General features: G+C 41.2%; 1 protein-coding gene across 1 annotated transcript in view; it reads left to right on the top strand.

The window, feature by feature from the left end:
• LOC144192014 (serine/threonine-protein kinase WNK1-like) overlaps positions 1–14363 on the top strand; it is a 29482-nt gene that overhangs the window by 10577 nt on the left and 4542 nt on the right. The window contains exons 3-24 of the mRNA XM_077711012.1: positions 516–688; positions 759–979; positions 2591–2748; positions 4568–4656; positions 4773–4992; positions 5195–5296; positions 5388–5775; positions 6437–6591; positions 7276–7362; positions 7581–7616; positions 8163–8303; positions 9503–9576; positions 9643–9802; positions 9889–10005; positions 10089–10202; positions 10276–10324; positions 10420–10537; positions 11282–12158; positions 12586–12660; positions 12809–12937; positions 13039–13390; positions 14195–14363. Coding sequence (XP_077567138.1) covers positions 516–688; positions 759–979; positions 2591–2748; positions 4568–4656; positions 4773–4992; positions 5195–5296; positions 5388–5775; positions 6437–6591; positions 7276–7362; positions 7581–7616; positions 8163–8303; positions 9503–9576; positions 9643–9802; positions 9889–10005; positions 10089–10202; positions 10276–10324; positions 10420–10537; positions 11282–12158; positions 12586–12660; positions 12809–12937; positions 13039–13390; positions 14195–14363 — 4004 coding nt within the window. The remainder of the gene's footprint in view (positions 1–515; positions 689–758; positions 980–2590; positions 2749–4567; positions 4657–4772; positions 4993–5194; positions 5297–5387; positions 5776–6436; positions 6592–7275; positions 7363–7580; positions 7617–8162; positions 8304–9502; positions 9577–9642; positions 9803–9888; positions 10006–10088; positions 10203–10275; positions 10325–10419; positions 10538–11281; positions 12159–12585; positions 12661–12808; positions 12938–13038; positions 13391–14194) is intronic.

Genomic DNA, 14363 nt, shown 5'->3' with positions numbered 1-14363 from the left:
TTACATTTTCTCCAAGACAGTGCGCCTTATAATCCAGTGCGCCTTATATATGGGAAAAAAACAGAAAACCAAAAAACGAAAAACCACCACTGTCGGATATTAAAAAAAACACAAAAGCCTGAACTGAAACAATACTGTTAAACATGCAGATGCCATCTTGGTTTACAACATCTTCCTTCATATAGCTCCTCCCCCACTGCAAGATTTTATACAAAAAAATCCAAAACATCAACAATGGCTGGCTCTAGAGGTGACTGTAAAGTAGTGAGTGCTTCATACCTGGAAGTCAATAGCAATTACCGTATTTTCACCACTATAAGGCGCACTTAAAAGTCTTACATTTTCTCCAAAATAGACAGTGCGCCTTATAATACAGTGTACCTTATAATACAGTGCGCCTTATAATACAGTGCGCCTTATATATGGAAAAAATGTCATTCATTTTTTACTACAATTGTGGATTGAATGAATTGTGTCCAGGCAAATGCTAAGTACTTTCTTCATGACTCCCACAGGACCGAAAACTATCCAAAACCGAGCGACAACGTTTTAAGGAAGAAGCGGGAATGTTAAAAGGACTTCAACATCCCAACATTGTCCGTTTTTACGACTCCTGGGAGGGACCCTCCAAGGGCAAGAAATGCATTGTTCTGGTGACAGAGCTCATGACTTCTGGAACACTCAAAACGTATGTCAACTATATTATTTTTCCCTTTTCAATTTGAACATATTGTAGGTGAAGATCCATTCTCTTCCAGGTATCTGAAAAGGTTTAAGGTGATGAAGATTAAAGTCCTCCGAAGCTGGTGTCGGCAGATCCTTAAGGGACTCCATTTTCTCCACACCCGTGCACCACCCATCATTCACCGAGACCTGAAATGCGACAACATCTTCATCACGGGTCCGACGGGATCTGTAAAGATTGGAGACCTCGGGCTGGCCACCTTAAAACGTGCATCTTTTGCCAAGAGTGTCATAGGTATAACCAATAACATTATTTTTTTATATATTTTTGCCTACCTTTGCCTTGTTTTGCTTCGGAATGAGTTCTGTTTCTTGGGCTCGGGAATTGTTTTTTACTGAAAATGGTGTGGTCTTATGACTTGATGACCTTTTTGGGAGTTTTTGTTGACCGTGTGGTTCGAAAACAGACCACAGAGTTTCAGCTGTCAATCAAACCACAGCTCAAATGGAGGCCAGTTACTGTGGTAATCTTAGGTAGATCACCACAGGGATTTTATTATTCTTTTTACCCATTCCAAGTATTGGTCATTGTACAGAATACTTTGTTCATCCAAAATAGCTTTTTTTTCCCAGGCACCTACTGAATGTAAGTAGCGCCTAGTCCTTTTCCTTCTCTTCAACAAAAAAAAAAAAATTAATACTATAATAGTTGTCATTATGCCTTCTTGCAGGCGTACCTGGTCATGGCTAGAGGTATGGCCGTTACCTCTGTTTTAGACTGACTGACTGACTTGACTGGTCTTGTTCTGTGGTTTTGGAAATATGTGGTCTGTTTGCTAATCAGGCACAGCAAGTTTAACAAATCTATTGGTTTGCCTCAACAGGTTTTTTTTTACTTTGTTGTTTTTCCAACCCCAAATAGTACATTTTGAAAGATTTTCCAGGACTGCCAATTGTGTTGTTCTCTTTCATTCGTACTCTAGGGAGCTCTCTCCCTACTTTCTTCTCTCTTGTTGTTAGCTTTTTTGCTTAAAATGTAGGCTCTAGCTACAACTGTGCCCCCATTCTGCTGTTTTTGGAATAAATAGGGTGTACTCTGCTGGTCAATGAAGAAAAGTATGAACTGTTATGGGCCTGGTAAGTCTTGACAAGTGTGGTGGAACACACATATCAATTTAAAGCCACAAAAAAATACAAAAAAAATGCATTCGATTTTTCTTAAACTCATCAGTTTTTCTGTGTATGACCTGAAATTGGCTGAGAGGAACTATTTGATAAACAATGAGCTGATGCTCAGTGATACAATGCCGTAAAGGTATTAACTAGCTATGAGAGATACCTCTCTCAACTTTGACCACGAAATAACGTGGTTTATATGTGGGTTAAGAAGTGTGGGTAAGTTGGACTAAAAAGGTAAGTGTTTAATCAAATGGTTTATGGTTTGAAGGTAAGCTCTTTTGGAAGAGGTTATTTCCATAGCTTGTTGCGTTACTCTGACACTATTCAGTTGAATTTTTAGATATAGCTTTATTAACATAGTCTTTTTAAAATGTTTTATTAATCATTTGGAAGTTTATTGCCACTTTGGCTAGGCATGGTGTCCTGTTCATCAGCTACTTGTGACACTCTAGTTGGAAAAATTGAAGGTCCTACACAGACAAACATGTGCCATCTACTCTACTGTCTAACTGAATTGAGCTTTTCCCTCCTTTTTTTGTTTTTCTCTCCTTTTTTCGCCTTCCCCCTTTTCTTCTCTTCTCTCCCTTTTTCAAACTTCCACCTCGCAGGGTTCCTTCCTCTCCAGGAGATATGGCCGGGGGGTCCCCATCTTCAAGGGGGCAGTGGGTTACGAAGCCCACGCTGTCAGTAAGGAGAAGAGAGTTCTGAATAGTTGTTTTGATTTAAGGTACTCCTGAATTCATGGCGCCTGAGATGTATGAGGAGAAGTACGACGAGTCAGTGGATGTGTATGCCTTTGGAATGTGCATGCTGGAGATGGCCACCTCAGAGTATCCTTACTCAGAGTGCCAGAATGCTGCACAGATCTACCGCAGAGTGACCAGCGTAAGTTTTCTATTGATCCATCTTTGTCTCCTCAGCCTTCTTCATGTGCCAAAGGAGGCCAAAAGTCCATTTTTCAATCATTGTTTCCACAACCAAGATTAATTACTGTATTTTTTCATGCCGTATTTGTTGCTAAAAATTGATGACTGAATTAAGGGTATGGCTTATATGGGCATAAATTAGACTTGACATGCATGAAAAGCCATAACAAATAACCGTATTTTCTCACGTATAAGCCGTATTTGTCGCAAAAAAGGACTGAATCAAGGGTTTGGCTTATATGCGCATAAATTAGACTTGACATGCATGAAACGGCATTAAAAATCACCGTATTTTCTCACGTATAAGACGTATTTGTCGCAAAAAAATGACTGAATCGAGGGTATGGCTTATATGCGCATAAATTAGACTTGACATGCATGAAACGCCATAAAAAATAGCCATATTTTCTCTCGTATAAGCCGTATTTGTCGCTAAAAAAAAAATGATGACTGAATCAAGGGTATGGCTTATATGCGCATAAATTAGACTTGACATGCACGAAACGTCATAACAAGACAATGCGGTAATTTATTTCAAAATAGAGAAAATATAAACCGGTAAAATGCTAGATAACATTTATTTTTACGTTTATGAATGAAATTTAAGTAAAAAAATAACTGTATTTGGGATAAAACGTAAAAAAAATCTTGCTTAATTGTGCCTGCCATTGCTGGCTCAGGGCGCCACTATCTTACCGAGGGATGACAAACTAGACCACTTGTACTGCTCACATGACTTCCTTTTTTATTTTAAAGTAACTATCAATACTCCCAACGAAAACTGTTAACATAGAAGTGAAAATTGTGAATCTGGGTGCGTCTTAAACGAGAGAAATTGTCAAATTCAACAATTTTAAGGCACTTTTAGGGGTGTGGCTTATACGTGGAGGCAACTAATATACAAGAAAATATGGTGTATATGAATTGCCCATTTGATTTCAAAGTTAAAATGAAAACACAAGCGTCTTACCATGAATTAACAGTCCGCAGTTTTAATACACAAACTTGTTCTACTGCCATCAACAACAAGCCAGTGCCCGTGAGCGACTACATTGGTATGTTTGATGAACAGAATATTATGTGGCTTTTTGAGAGATCTTTTTAAAGAAAAAAAAATCCCTAAAACAGCCTTTTATTTTTAGCATAGCTGGCTAATGAATGAGCTAATTGTGACCCACTTTCAATAAGCATTCAGCCTTCTGCCATCTTGCAAAAGGCTGAACAATCACTGTTTTATGCAACCAAGTTATCTTCCAGTAACGGACAAAGAATCGGAAGATCTCATATTTCTATCATGCATCAAGTCTCATGATTCATACGTATGAGGTTACCAGGGGAATGTATTGTAGATTGGCATCTGCAAACTATGCAGAGCACTTTTCTAATGAATTTCAAGGGAAGAGAAAGTTGCCCAATGTTCAACTATAAGATGAAAGACTCCATACACAAAAAAAGCCAGTTTAAAATGGCTTTAGGCAACCATACAATGTATGATTGTGTTGTTGTTGCGCATACATTTAGGTGGAGTCACGTGTACTAGTGTTACATTTGTCTACCCTGAGGAGACAGGTTCATTGTTCTTAAAGCTCTCTTGTTCATAGTTTTAGAGTTGAGCTTTAGTTTATGAACTTATGAGAGTTTTATTGCATTACACTGAGTAATGGTGCTGATAATTGATGTTTAAGCAACAAGATAATTGTTGATGGTCAATCCTAGGAAATAGTAGCATGCTTATTGAAAGGGAAATATTCTCATTGAGTGTTTTGTGTTTTCTGTAGGGGGTGAAACCAGGGAGCTTTGACAAAGTGGCCATTCCCGAGGTGAAGGAGATCATCGAGGGATGTATTCGACAGAACAAAGATGAGAGGTGGTGTCACATTTCAAGAAGAGCTCAAAAAAACCTTTAGAAAGGACAAAAACACTCTCGGAATACTCGCCATGTCAACTTGTTAAACTCACATTTTTTTTCCTGATATTTTTTAGGTACTCGATCAAGGACCTTCTAAACCACGCCTTCTTCCAAGAAGATACCGGTGTTCGCGTGGAATTAGCCGAGGAAGATGATGGAGAGATGGAAGCTATTAAGTTGTGGCTTAGAATTGAGGACATCAAGAAGCTGAAGGGAAAGTATAAAGACAACGAAGCCATCGAGTTTTCCTTCGATCTGAACAAGGATGTCCCGGATGACGTGGCTCAAGAAATGGTGAGTTATACACCCCCCCCCCCAAACTACCGTATTTTCACGACTATAAGGCGCACCCTGAATGAATGATTTTTTTCCATATATAAGGTGCACAGGATTATAAGGCGCAGTCTATTTTGGAGAAAATTGAAGACTTTTAAGTGCGCCTTATAGTCCTGAAAATACGGTACTTGATTTAGCGGCCTGTTTAATGCTTTTCCAGGTTGACTCTGGGTATGTTTGCGATGGTGACCACAAAACTATTGCCAAGGCCATCAAGGACAGAGTGTCCCTCATCAGCCGTAAGAGAGCACAACGACAACAAGTATGGCCTTAAAACCTTTTACTTCTCTCTTAATACCGGTCTTCTTATTTATGAAAATACTAATACATTGAGTACCGATTGGCTTTCATAGGTCAGAGAAGATCAGGAAAAGCGAATCATTGAAGAAGAGCAACAGGGTCCTCCTATACAACCAATACAATCGATACCACAACCAAGTCAACCACCCAACAAAGAGCTTCCAATGTCCCAAACTGTGCCACAGCCTACCCCCTACGTTCCTCCCCCACAAGTTACCCAACACAGCACCCCCATGCCAACTCAGCCCGCATCTCAGCAGAGCCTTCCAAACTCTACCTATAATACTTCTCAACCATCCCAGCTGACTAGCTTGACACAAGGTGTCCCCTACGTCCCCCAATCGACTGGGCAGGTCCCAATTCACAGTCAGAATTTGGTGACCAATCAGCAAGAGTTAGAAGAACCCGAGGCGGAACATCATCAGCACGGTGTTGTTGGAGGTACGTACTCGGAAACTACCGGTGGTGGGGGGGATTGATGTACCCTAAACTAATCACTCCCTTCCAGCAAAAACTGTGGCTGGATAGCGTGACTAAATGTGGTGCAATCCACTGGTATAAGTCAATAATCCTCCCCCTACGTGGCAGTCAATAAAGTATCATTATCAGTAAAAGAGGATGAGGTTTAATCATGTGACTCGCAGGAAGAAAATCGAAAAGAAAACAAATAGCTAACTGCTCATTTAATATGAAACACAATGTGTTAAAAGGGGGTACATTTTACAGAGTTCTATAGAAAAGCCACAATGGCGGCCTACTATGTTTTTTAGGGAAAATAAATAAAAATGTTAACAGGACACAAGTATTATATTATAACTATTGTTAATAATACTTAAACATAGTCTTTTAAAAAAAAATACAGTCTGAAATTTAAGAAAAGCCTGGCTGCCCACCAGGTTTATAAATCCCAGGTGGGCAAAACCTGTTACCTGTTGAACTCATTCACAATACTTTCACTATGAAGGAATGATTTGTATTGCAGTGCACTTGATTACTGCGAGGGCATTCAATTCATACCGTGACCTAAAATTGAGGCCACCATTGTCCCACTGGGGAATTAACATGTCTCTCTCCCACCCCCCACAACCCCAATCTGTGACAGTCCCACTCATGGGTGAGCGAGCATGTGGTTCCGAGATTCAACCCGCTCAGCCTGGAATGTCCTACTGCGCCCCTCCCAGTCAACAGCTTCAACCCCAAGTGCCGTGCCCTCAGACCCAAAATGAACAAATGCAGCAGCAGCAGCATGTGTCAGCGGTGAGTCATTTTCCAAATCGGCACTGGTTCCGCCGACAGTGAATCAGAACTACCGATCCATCCATATCTATTTGCGTATTCCGCTCCACTTTTTCTCCCACGTGGACGTAGCGGCTGCTAAATCAGTGTTCCGCACCTGTTTAACCAGCTGTGTGGCATGGATATCAATCTTTACCCCAGGGGTGTCAAACATACGGCCCGCGGGCCGGATCCGGACCGTCTGGTGGTTTGGTACGGCCCGGGGAAGAAAGTTGCATTATCTAAAAAAAATATGAATTTTCTTTAAAATTTGTAGTTCTTGTATTATCCGATAGGGGCGCAGTGTTTTAGTACGTGCAGACAACATGAATTGATATTTATTTATGTTCTTATGTTATTCTCTTGTTCATAAGATATTGTTCATAATGTAAAAGGAAAATTCTGTTAATAAACATGTTGATAATGTACTCATTCTTTGCACTAATTATTAGTATTAGTGACTAATAATTAGTGGAAAAAAGTGGGCTTATTGTTAGTTCTATGTCATTTTGCAATGAGTTTACTGGTCCGGCCCACTTGATCTCAAATTAAGCTGTATTTGGCCCGCAGACCAAAGTTTGACACCCCTGCTTTAGCCCATTCCCTTGAGTGGTCTTATTTTGACTTTAAAGTCACTATATTCTTTTCTCTCTTCTGTTTTAAAAGGTTCAACCACAGATGCCAGCTGGTGTCCAGGCTGAACTGGCTCCCACAGTTCCCAGCAAGCACCCTGTCCCAGTGGTACCCCAGCAGGTATAAGTGACCTCTTTTCAGGAAATGAACTTGTAGCTAGGTCCATAACAAACACAGCATTACACTTGACAATAAGTCGTCACGTTCACATGTGCTAAATGCGTCCATTTAATTATGGCCTAGTTTGGAAAGGGTTCCAATTCCTCATTTCCTTTTTTTCTTTCTCCATTATTCAACTTTCCCCACTCTTACCCTGTCTTATGTTTTGTTTCTTATAGTATGGAGTATACTACCAACCATCACTTCCCCCTAAGGTACATAAAATGTCCCATTTTTCTTTCCTATCTTTTTTTTTCGGTTTTTCTGTGGGTACATTTGAATGCATCTCAATGAAAATGCTCCCTTAAAAACTCAATTGAGTCTCACTGGTTGACATTTTTGAATATTTTGTGCCTTTTTAGGTCTAAAAAGATTGTGTAATGAGACAAGTTTATATATGCAGTATTTCTCAAGAGATAATTGGAAAAAAAATAGATATTTTTCAAAAATAATCATTTATGACCCCTCCAATGGTATTTTCTGGTGGTTGCAAAACAATAAGGAACAAACTGAGACATAACAAAGGTAAACATTATATTACAATATGAAAATACCCAACAAATGCAATTACATGCTTGTTTTAATAACCACAAATGTCCACGGGTTAGCATATATCAGCCTTGATCCATCAGTGTACTTTCAAAATACAGGTACGGTTAAAAAAAAAAGGTAAGTAGGGTAAATATGGCCACAATTGTAAAGAAATCAAGATTTCATACCCCTCAGTAACTGACTTATCCATAATATTTTGCTCCTTACAGCTTCCCAGCCAGCAGGGGGCACTGCCTACATCTTCTCAATCATCTCCTCCACCACCACAACAACAACAACAGCCAGAGAATAACACACCCCATCAAGTCTCCTCTTTACCACAGGTGCCGACTGGAACACAACCATTACAGGTGAGGACATTGCCATGATGCATTCATTCATTCATACATTCATGTATTCCACTCATTCTCCCCACCATTTTCCTCCAAACGTTTCACTGTTGTTATCACTTGTCTGTGATGCTCATTTCCATGGCTCTCCTCTTTGATCTTGTTCTTGTTTGTCATTTCCGCATGCTGCTCGATTCCGGTATGACTTATAGTCTTGGGCAGGTAGTCCAAATTCTTTTATCCTCTCGCCGCCACCCAACGCCGAGCATCTATTCTTCCTCTATCAGGCGTCTTGCCTCTCTGTGCTGCAGGTACTCGGCGCGTTTATTTAATTTTTGTGGTTAGGTATTAGTTGTTTTGGTGTGGTGAAAAAAATGTTTTGCTCCTTTGATAGCCATTCGTGGTCAATTTATTTGATGCATTGCGTTATATGTATTTATATATTTATTTAATAACTTCTTACCTATCTATGTCTAAAATACCTATTTCTGCTTCCTCACCCTTTTGCTACTGCGGCAACAAAATTTCCCAAATACGGGATGAATAAAGTTATCCAATCTATTGCCATCAATGGCATCAAAGATTAATTCATAGTTAATCCATAATGGAAATTAATTGCAACAATTAAACAACAGCCAAGTATAAACATATAGTATAATTGAAGAGGGCTTAAGATAAATCAAAATTATTTAAGCAGGAATACATTTAAGGCTTATATGCGAGAAAATCTGAAAAAAAACAGGGGAATTTATGGCTCAGGAGCCATATGTGGCTCTTTTGATGGGTGTATGTGGCTCCTTGGGAACCCGTGTGGTAAAATATGGGAACTGCTGGTTAGAAACTTAAGTCCCGGACACACCAATCGCCAAAACTCAAAAGAATTCAGACTTTTTTTTTTACTTTCAAAGTAGTGAAATGAATAATAAATCCTCACATTTCCATATATTTTTACTTTTAAATTCTGGCTCTCAAGGAATAATGTATGAAAATATGAATTCCTTATGGCTCTCTTCATCAAAAAATCCTCCCAACCCTTTATTTAAATAAAAAGTAACCTCTCCAATTATCACAATAAAAATTAAACTACAGGCACGTACCAAGTAATAACACCATAAATGTCCCAAGTCTAATTCCCTGCAATAACAGGACAGCAGTTGCCAAAACAAAAACTCACACTTTAATAGGAAAATAAGCTTTTAACATGTGGTGTTCTGTTTCAGGCATCTGCCACTCAGTCAACACCGGCCGAACAGTCGTCTGTGGCGTCCTCTTTGGTACCGCCGCCTGTGGAAAGGTGAGCAATGGCGCCGTCTTTCAAATTGCACATTTCACTCATGGATATGAATTCCCCTTTTCCCAGCTCTTTGTCAGATGCGGCGTCCGGTCTAAGTGACGGCAACGAGGGTTCCACGTCAGGAGGTCGCCACGAAGGTCGCTCGCTAAAGCGCTACCAGCGGCGGTCCGTCCGGAGCCGCTCTCGGCACGATAAGGGTTCCAAGGCCAAGTTGCATGTTCTCAGTGTAGGCAAAAAATAATGTCTTTTTTCGGGTCTTTGTTTATTTTTTGGTGACATCGATGGATAGGAACGTTGTTGTTTTTTTCGTAGATCTCAAATGCTGGAGATCGGGTGGCGGAATGTCAACTGGAAACGCACAACCGGAAGATGGTGACCTTTCGTTTTGATCTGGATGGCGATAATCCAGAGGAGATTGCACAAATCATGGTGATTTTTTTACTGACTTTGTGGAAAATGCCTATTTTGGCAATAGGAGAAATCATATTGAGCTGTTTTTTCTGTTTTTTCAGGTCGAGAGTGAGTTCATCCTAGAAAGCGAGCGAGAATCCTTCATCGAGCAAGTCCGGGAAGTTATTGAAATGGCAGATGAGAAAGGAGAAGGCATGAAGGAAGCCTTTCCACAGGTCATATTATTTTAACAAGTTTTTGTACTTAATGCTGATATTTTCTAATATTTCTATTTTTTTTTGTTCACAGATGAGTGAGCTTCAACAGCAACCAGAGCTTTCAGTTCCCATGCTACCTGGTACGTTGTCCTCTCACACACCCTCACATATACTGTAAATAGCTAGTTTTTCCGCCCCATTTCACCGTGAACTTTTCCCGCGCTTATTCCCATAGGAATCTCACCAAGTACCACGGCACAAGTGGTGCATTCAGCAGGACGACGCTTCATTGTCAGCCCGGTACCAGAGTCTCGTCTGAAAGAGCAGTTTTTTCTTAGTGATGAGCCAGGTATGTTGATTTGACCCTTTCATATACATGACCATGAATGTCCAGGACTAAATACTAGTGGGCTCATGTGGTTAACTCGGGGGTGGGCAAAGTTTTGGGCCCGGGGGGCCACATTGACTTTAAAAAAATTTGACAGATGGGCCGGGTCAGCACAAGATATGATACATATAAAAAAAAGTGCATCCGTTAATAGTACATGTGAAACATAAACAGAAAGAAAGGACTAATGTATTAATATAGTCATCAGTCATCATTAAAGTACAAAGTCAAGTAAAAAGGAATGTATTAAGAAATATTAAAATGTCATTTAAAAAAAGATAGAAGGGCTGTAAAACACCAAAACCAAGATATGATACATATAAAAGTGCATCCGTTAACAGTACATATGAAACAAACAGAAAAAAAGGACTAAAGTATTAACATACTCATCACTCATTATTCAAGTAAAAAGTATAAAGTACAAAGTAAAGTCAAAAGGAATGTATTAAGAAATATTGAAATGTCATTTAAAAAAAGGAGAGGGGCTTTAAAACATGAAAAACAAATAAGAGTGGACACAGCTACTGCCACTGGCTTCCGTGTGACAGCGCCATCTTGGAATAAAAAAATATTTGAACAACATCAGCGGGCCGGATTAAAACACTCTACTGATCCGGATGTGGCCCGCCGGCCATATTTTGCCCACATCTGGGCTAACTAGAAGAACCACATCACACAAATGTAATGCAGTCTTCCATTTTTTGTATCCAGGGCCAACTATGACATCAGGCCTTTCACTGTCCGCTCCATGTGGAATCCTGCAGCAAGCTTTCGATAAAATGAGGCAAGATCAGACCGAGCCGGGCACCAACGTCCTTGAACCTACCGCCGCCGACCAAGAATCCACCACTGCCTCATCATCAGCCGACACTCAGTGTGTTCTGGCACCTCCCGAAACCATACCCGTCGGGCTGGTACCCCCCACAACCGCTTCCCCCCACCCTCCAAAAGGAAGAATTTCTCCTCCAATAGTAACTAGCCAATCCCAAAGTCCCGCTCCCATAGCAAGCGATTCCCCCGAAACCGGCTCCTCGCAGATGGCGCCCTCCAGTAACGTCCCCGGCTCCTCCGTCTCTTCCCCCGCCGTGCAGACATCCGTCCCCACACCGCCCCCTACCCAACTAAGCGCCAATACGGCTTCCGAGCCACAGGCTTTTAACAATAGCGGTACATCTTCTCAAGCTATGAATTCATCACCACAAGCGTCTCAGCACTCGGGCTCACAGGGTCAGTCCGTCGCCAATCAGAGCCAAGCTCCAGCCGTGGAGAACGAGGGCGCCGAGGTGCAGAGCAAAGCGGCGGGCCGAGACGACATCCACGCCCTGGACAAAAAGCTGCGGTCGCTTTTTAAAGACCAGAGTACCAGTTCGGCCAGCGCATCAATGGATCCCAGTCAGAATACCGGGACCTCCTCCCCACCCACCGGAACATCTTCCCCGCCACCCGGCGCCGCTCTGGTGCCTCCTTCCAATCTGCCTCTCACTTCTGGGGTACAAGGCGTCACCTCCATGTCCTCAACCACTCCGGGACAGGGTTTGACGCCCGCTGGGCATGCCCAAACCCCTCCGTCTAAGCCTAGGGCACAGGTTGGTGAATGATACATTTGCATAAATGACATGTTTTTTTTGGTTTGGGAGATGAATAGAACAGCATGTGTGCTTTTTGAGGACTAAATATGTCATAGTTTTTGAATGAGTGCCCCCTATAAAGTCAAAGTTCAGTTGTGTTTAACTTTAAAGTAAAATATGTGTACTTTTAAAAGGGTTTAGTTTTCAAAAACCTATTCCGAAATTTTATGTATTTGTATTTTGTGCACCCATGATTATTTAACTAGATTTTTTGCTAAGGGTGTTAGAGTATATGTTAGTTTTTTAGCAATTTTATACATTCTGTTGGTACAGTGTTTGACATTTCCATTTTTTTTGTATATCTATATTATATCAAAAGACATTGGTCATCCCCTTACACTCTATTGTATTTTATAACAAAAAAAACATTGTCCCTTTTTTGTAGACTTTGCCTGCTGGGTTTGACCAAGCTGCTATGTTGCCATTGGACACTTTACCGCCATTCCCTGGACCAAATCAGGTGCGCTAATATTCTCTTTTTGTCTTAATTTGTGGATCAAAGTAAGTGACGGCACATGCAAATTGAAATTGTGTGTTTCTTCAATTCATTAACAAGATTGTTAGTTCGATAAAACTTTATTTTTTTTTTTTACTATTTGACCCAACAGTCACAACAACAGCAACCTCTGGGTAATTTGGATGCCCAGCTGAGGAGAGCTTTGAGCCCCGAGACTGTCCAATCATCCAACCTTATCCAGGCTCCTCCCACCCCAGGATTAACTGTCGGTCGTTTCCAAGTAAGTCTTGTGTTTGGGACGCCCATGACCTTATTAATACCCCGACAATAGACACAAATGCCACCCAAATATATTCATTCAACCATTATTTTCTCACGCAGGTGTCTATCGCTCCCGAGGGTGCATCCGGCAGATTTCCAGATCCTTCCGGCGGAGTCGTCGTCGTCTCCTCCTCCTCCCTCACACCCTCTTCCACCTCCTCCTCTTCGTCGTCCTCTTCCTCACCCCCGTCGAGCCCGGAAAATACGCTCCACCGCTCGTCCGGGTTGTCTACGGCGGCGTGCGAAACGGACCATGGCGGCGCCGTCAGAGACGCGCCGGTTTCGCTGTCTTCTGCGAGACAAACCCCCAGCGTAGCAATCGGACGCTTCCAGGTTTCCACCACAGCCGCCGCCGCCGACGTCAGTTCGGGGCAAACGTCACCCTCGAAAATGGGATGCTTTTCAGTCACAGGTGTGTACCACGTTCTTTATTCACTGACTGGAGTGTTTTTTTAATAGTAAGCCATTTTCATGATGATAGTTGACAGTGCTCGGGCGTTTGGTCGCCGGTCAAATGGTGACAGAGAGTATATTGTTAAAGCCAGCTCTCAAAATTATATTCATGAGAAAGAGTTTAATATCTGAGAGTTTAATTACTGAGAGAGTTTAATACCTGAGAGAGTTTAATTTCTGAGAGAGTTTAATATCTGAGAGTTTAATATCTGAGAGTTTAATATCTGAGAGTTTAATATCTGAGAGTTTAATACCAGAGAGAGTTTAATACCAGAGAGAGTTTAATACCAGAGAGAGTTTAATACCAGAGAGAGTTTAATTACTGAGAGTTTAATTCCAGAGAGTTTAATACCAGAGAGAGTTTAGTATCTGAGAGTTTAATACCAGAGAGAGTTTAATTACCGAGAGAGTTTAATATTAGAGAGTTTAATACCAGAGAGAATTCAATATCTGAGAGTTAAATACCAGAGAGAGTTTAATTATTGAGAGAGTTTAATTACTGAGAGAGTTTAACACCTGAGAGTTTAACACCTGAGAGTTTAATTTCTAAGAGTTTAATTCCTGAGAGAGTTTAACACCTGAGAGTTTAATACCTGAGAGAGTTAACACCTGAGAGAGAGAGTTTAATCCTGAGAGAGTTTAATATCTAAGAGAGAGAGTTTAATGTTTGAGAGAGTTTATTTACCGTATTTTTTCGCGTATAAGCCGTACCCCTAAAAGTGCCTTCCATGGAACATAAACATGATTTTTTTTCCCCCCTCAGTGACATCGGAAACAGATTCCAGCCTATCGCAGCACAGTCACAGCATCCAAAACGGACCGTCCACGTCGGACCCTCACAAAAGCCACACGCCTTACAGCAGCGACAACGACGACGATTCTGGCACGGAGGACGAAGCCTTGCAGAAGGAAGTCAGTCGTCTAAGAGAACG

This window comes from Stigmatopora nigra, unplaced genomic scaffold, assembly GCF_051989575.1.
Source record: "Stigmatopora nigra isolate UIUO_SnigA unplaced genomic scaffold, RoL_Snig_1.1 HiC_scaffold_25, whole genome shotgun sequence".
Classification (NCBI taxonomy): domain Eukaryota; kingdom Metazoa; phylum Chordata; class Actinopteri; order Syngnathiformes; family Syngnathidae; genus Stigmatopora; species Stigmatopora nigra.
The sequence above is the reverse complement of the archived record's forward strand: the minus strand, read 5'-3'. Positions and strand labels throughout refer to the sequence as shown.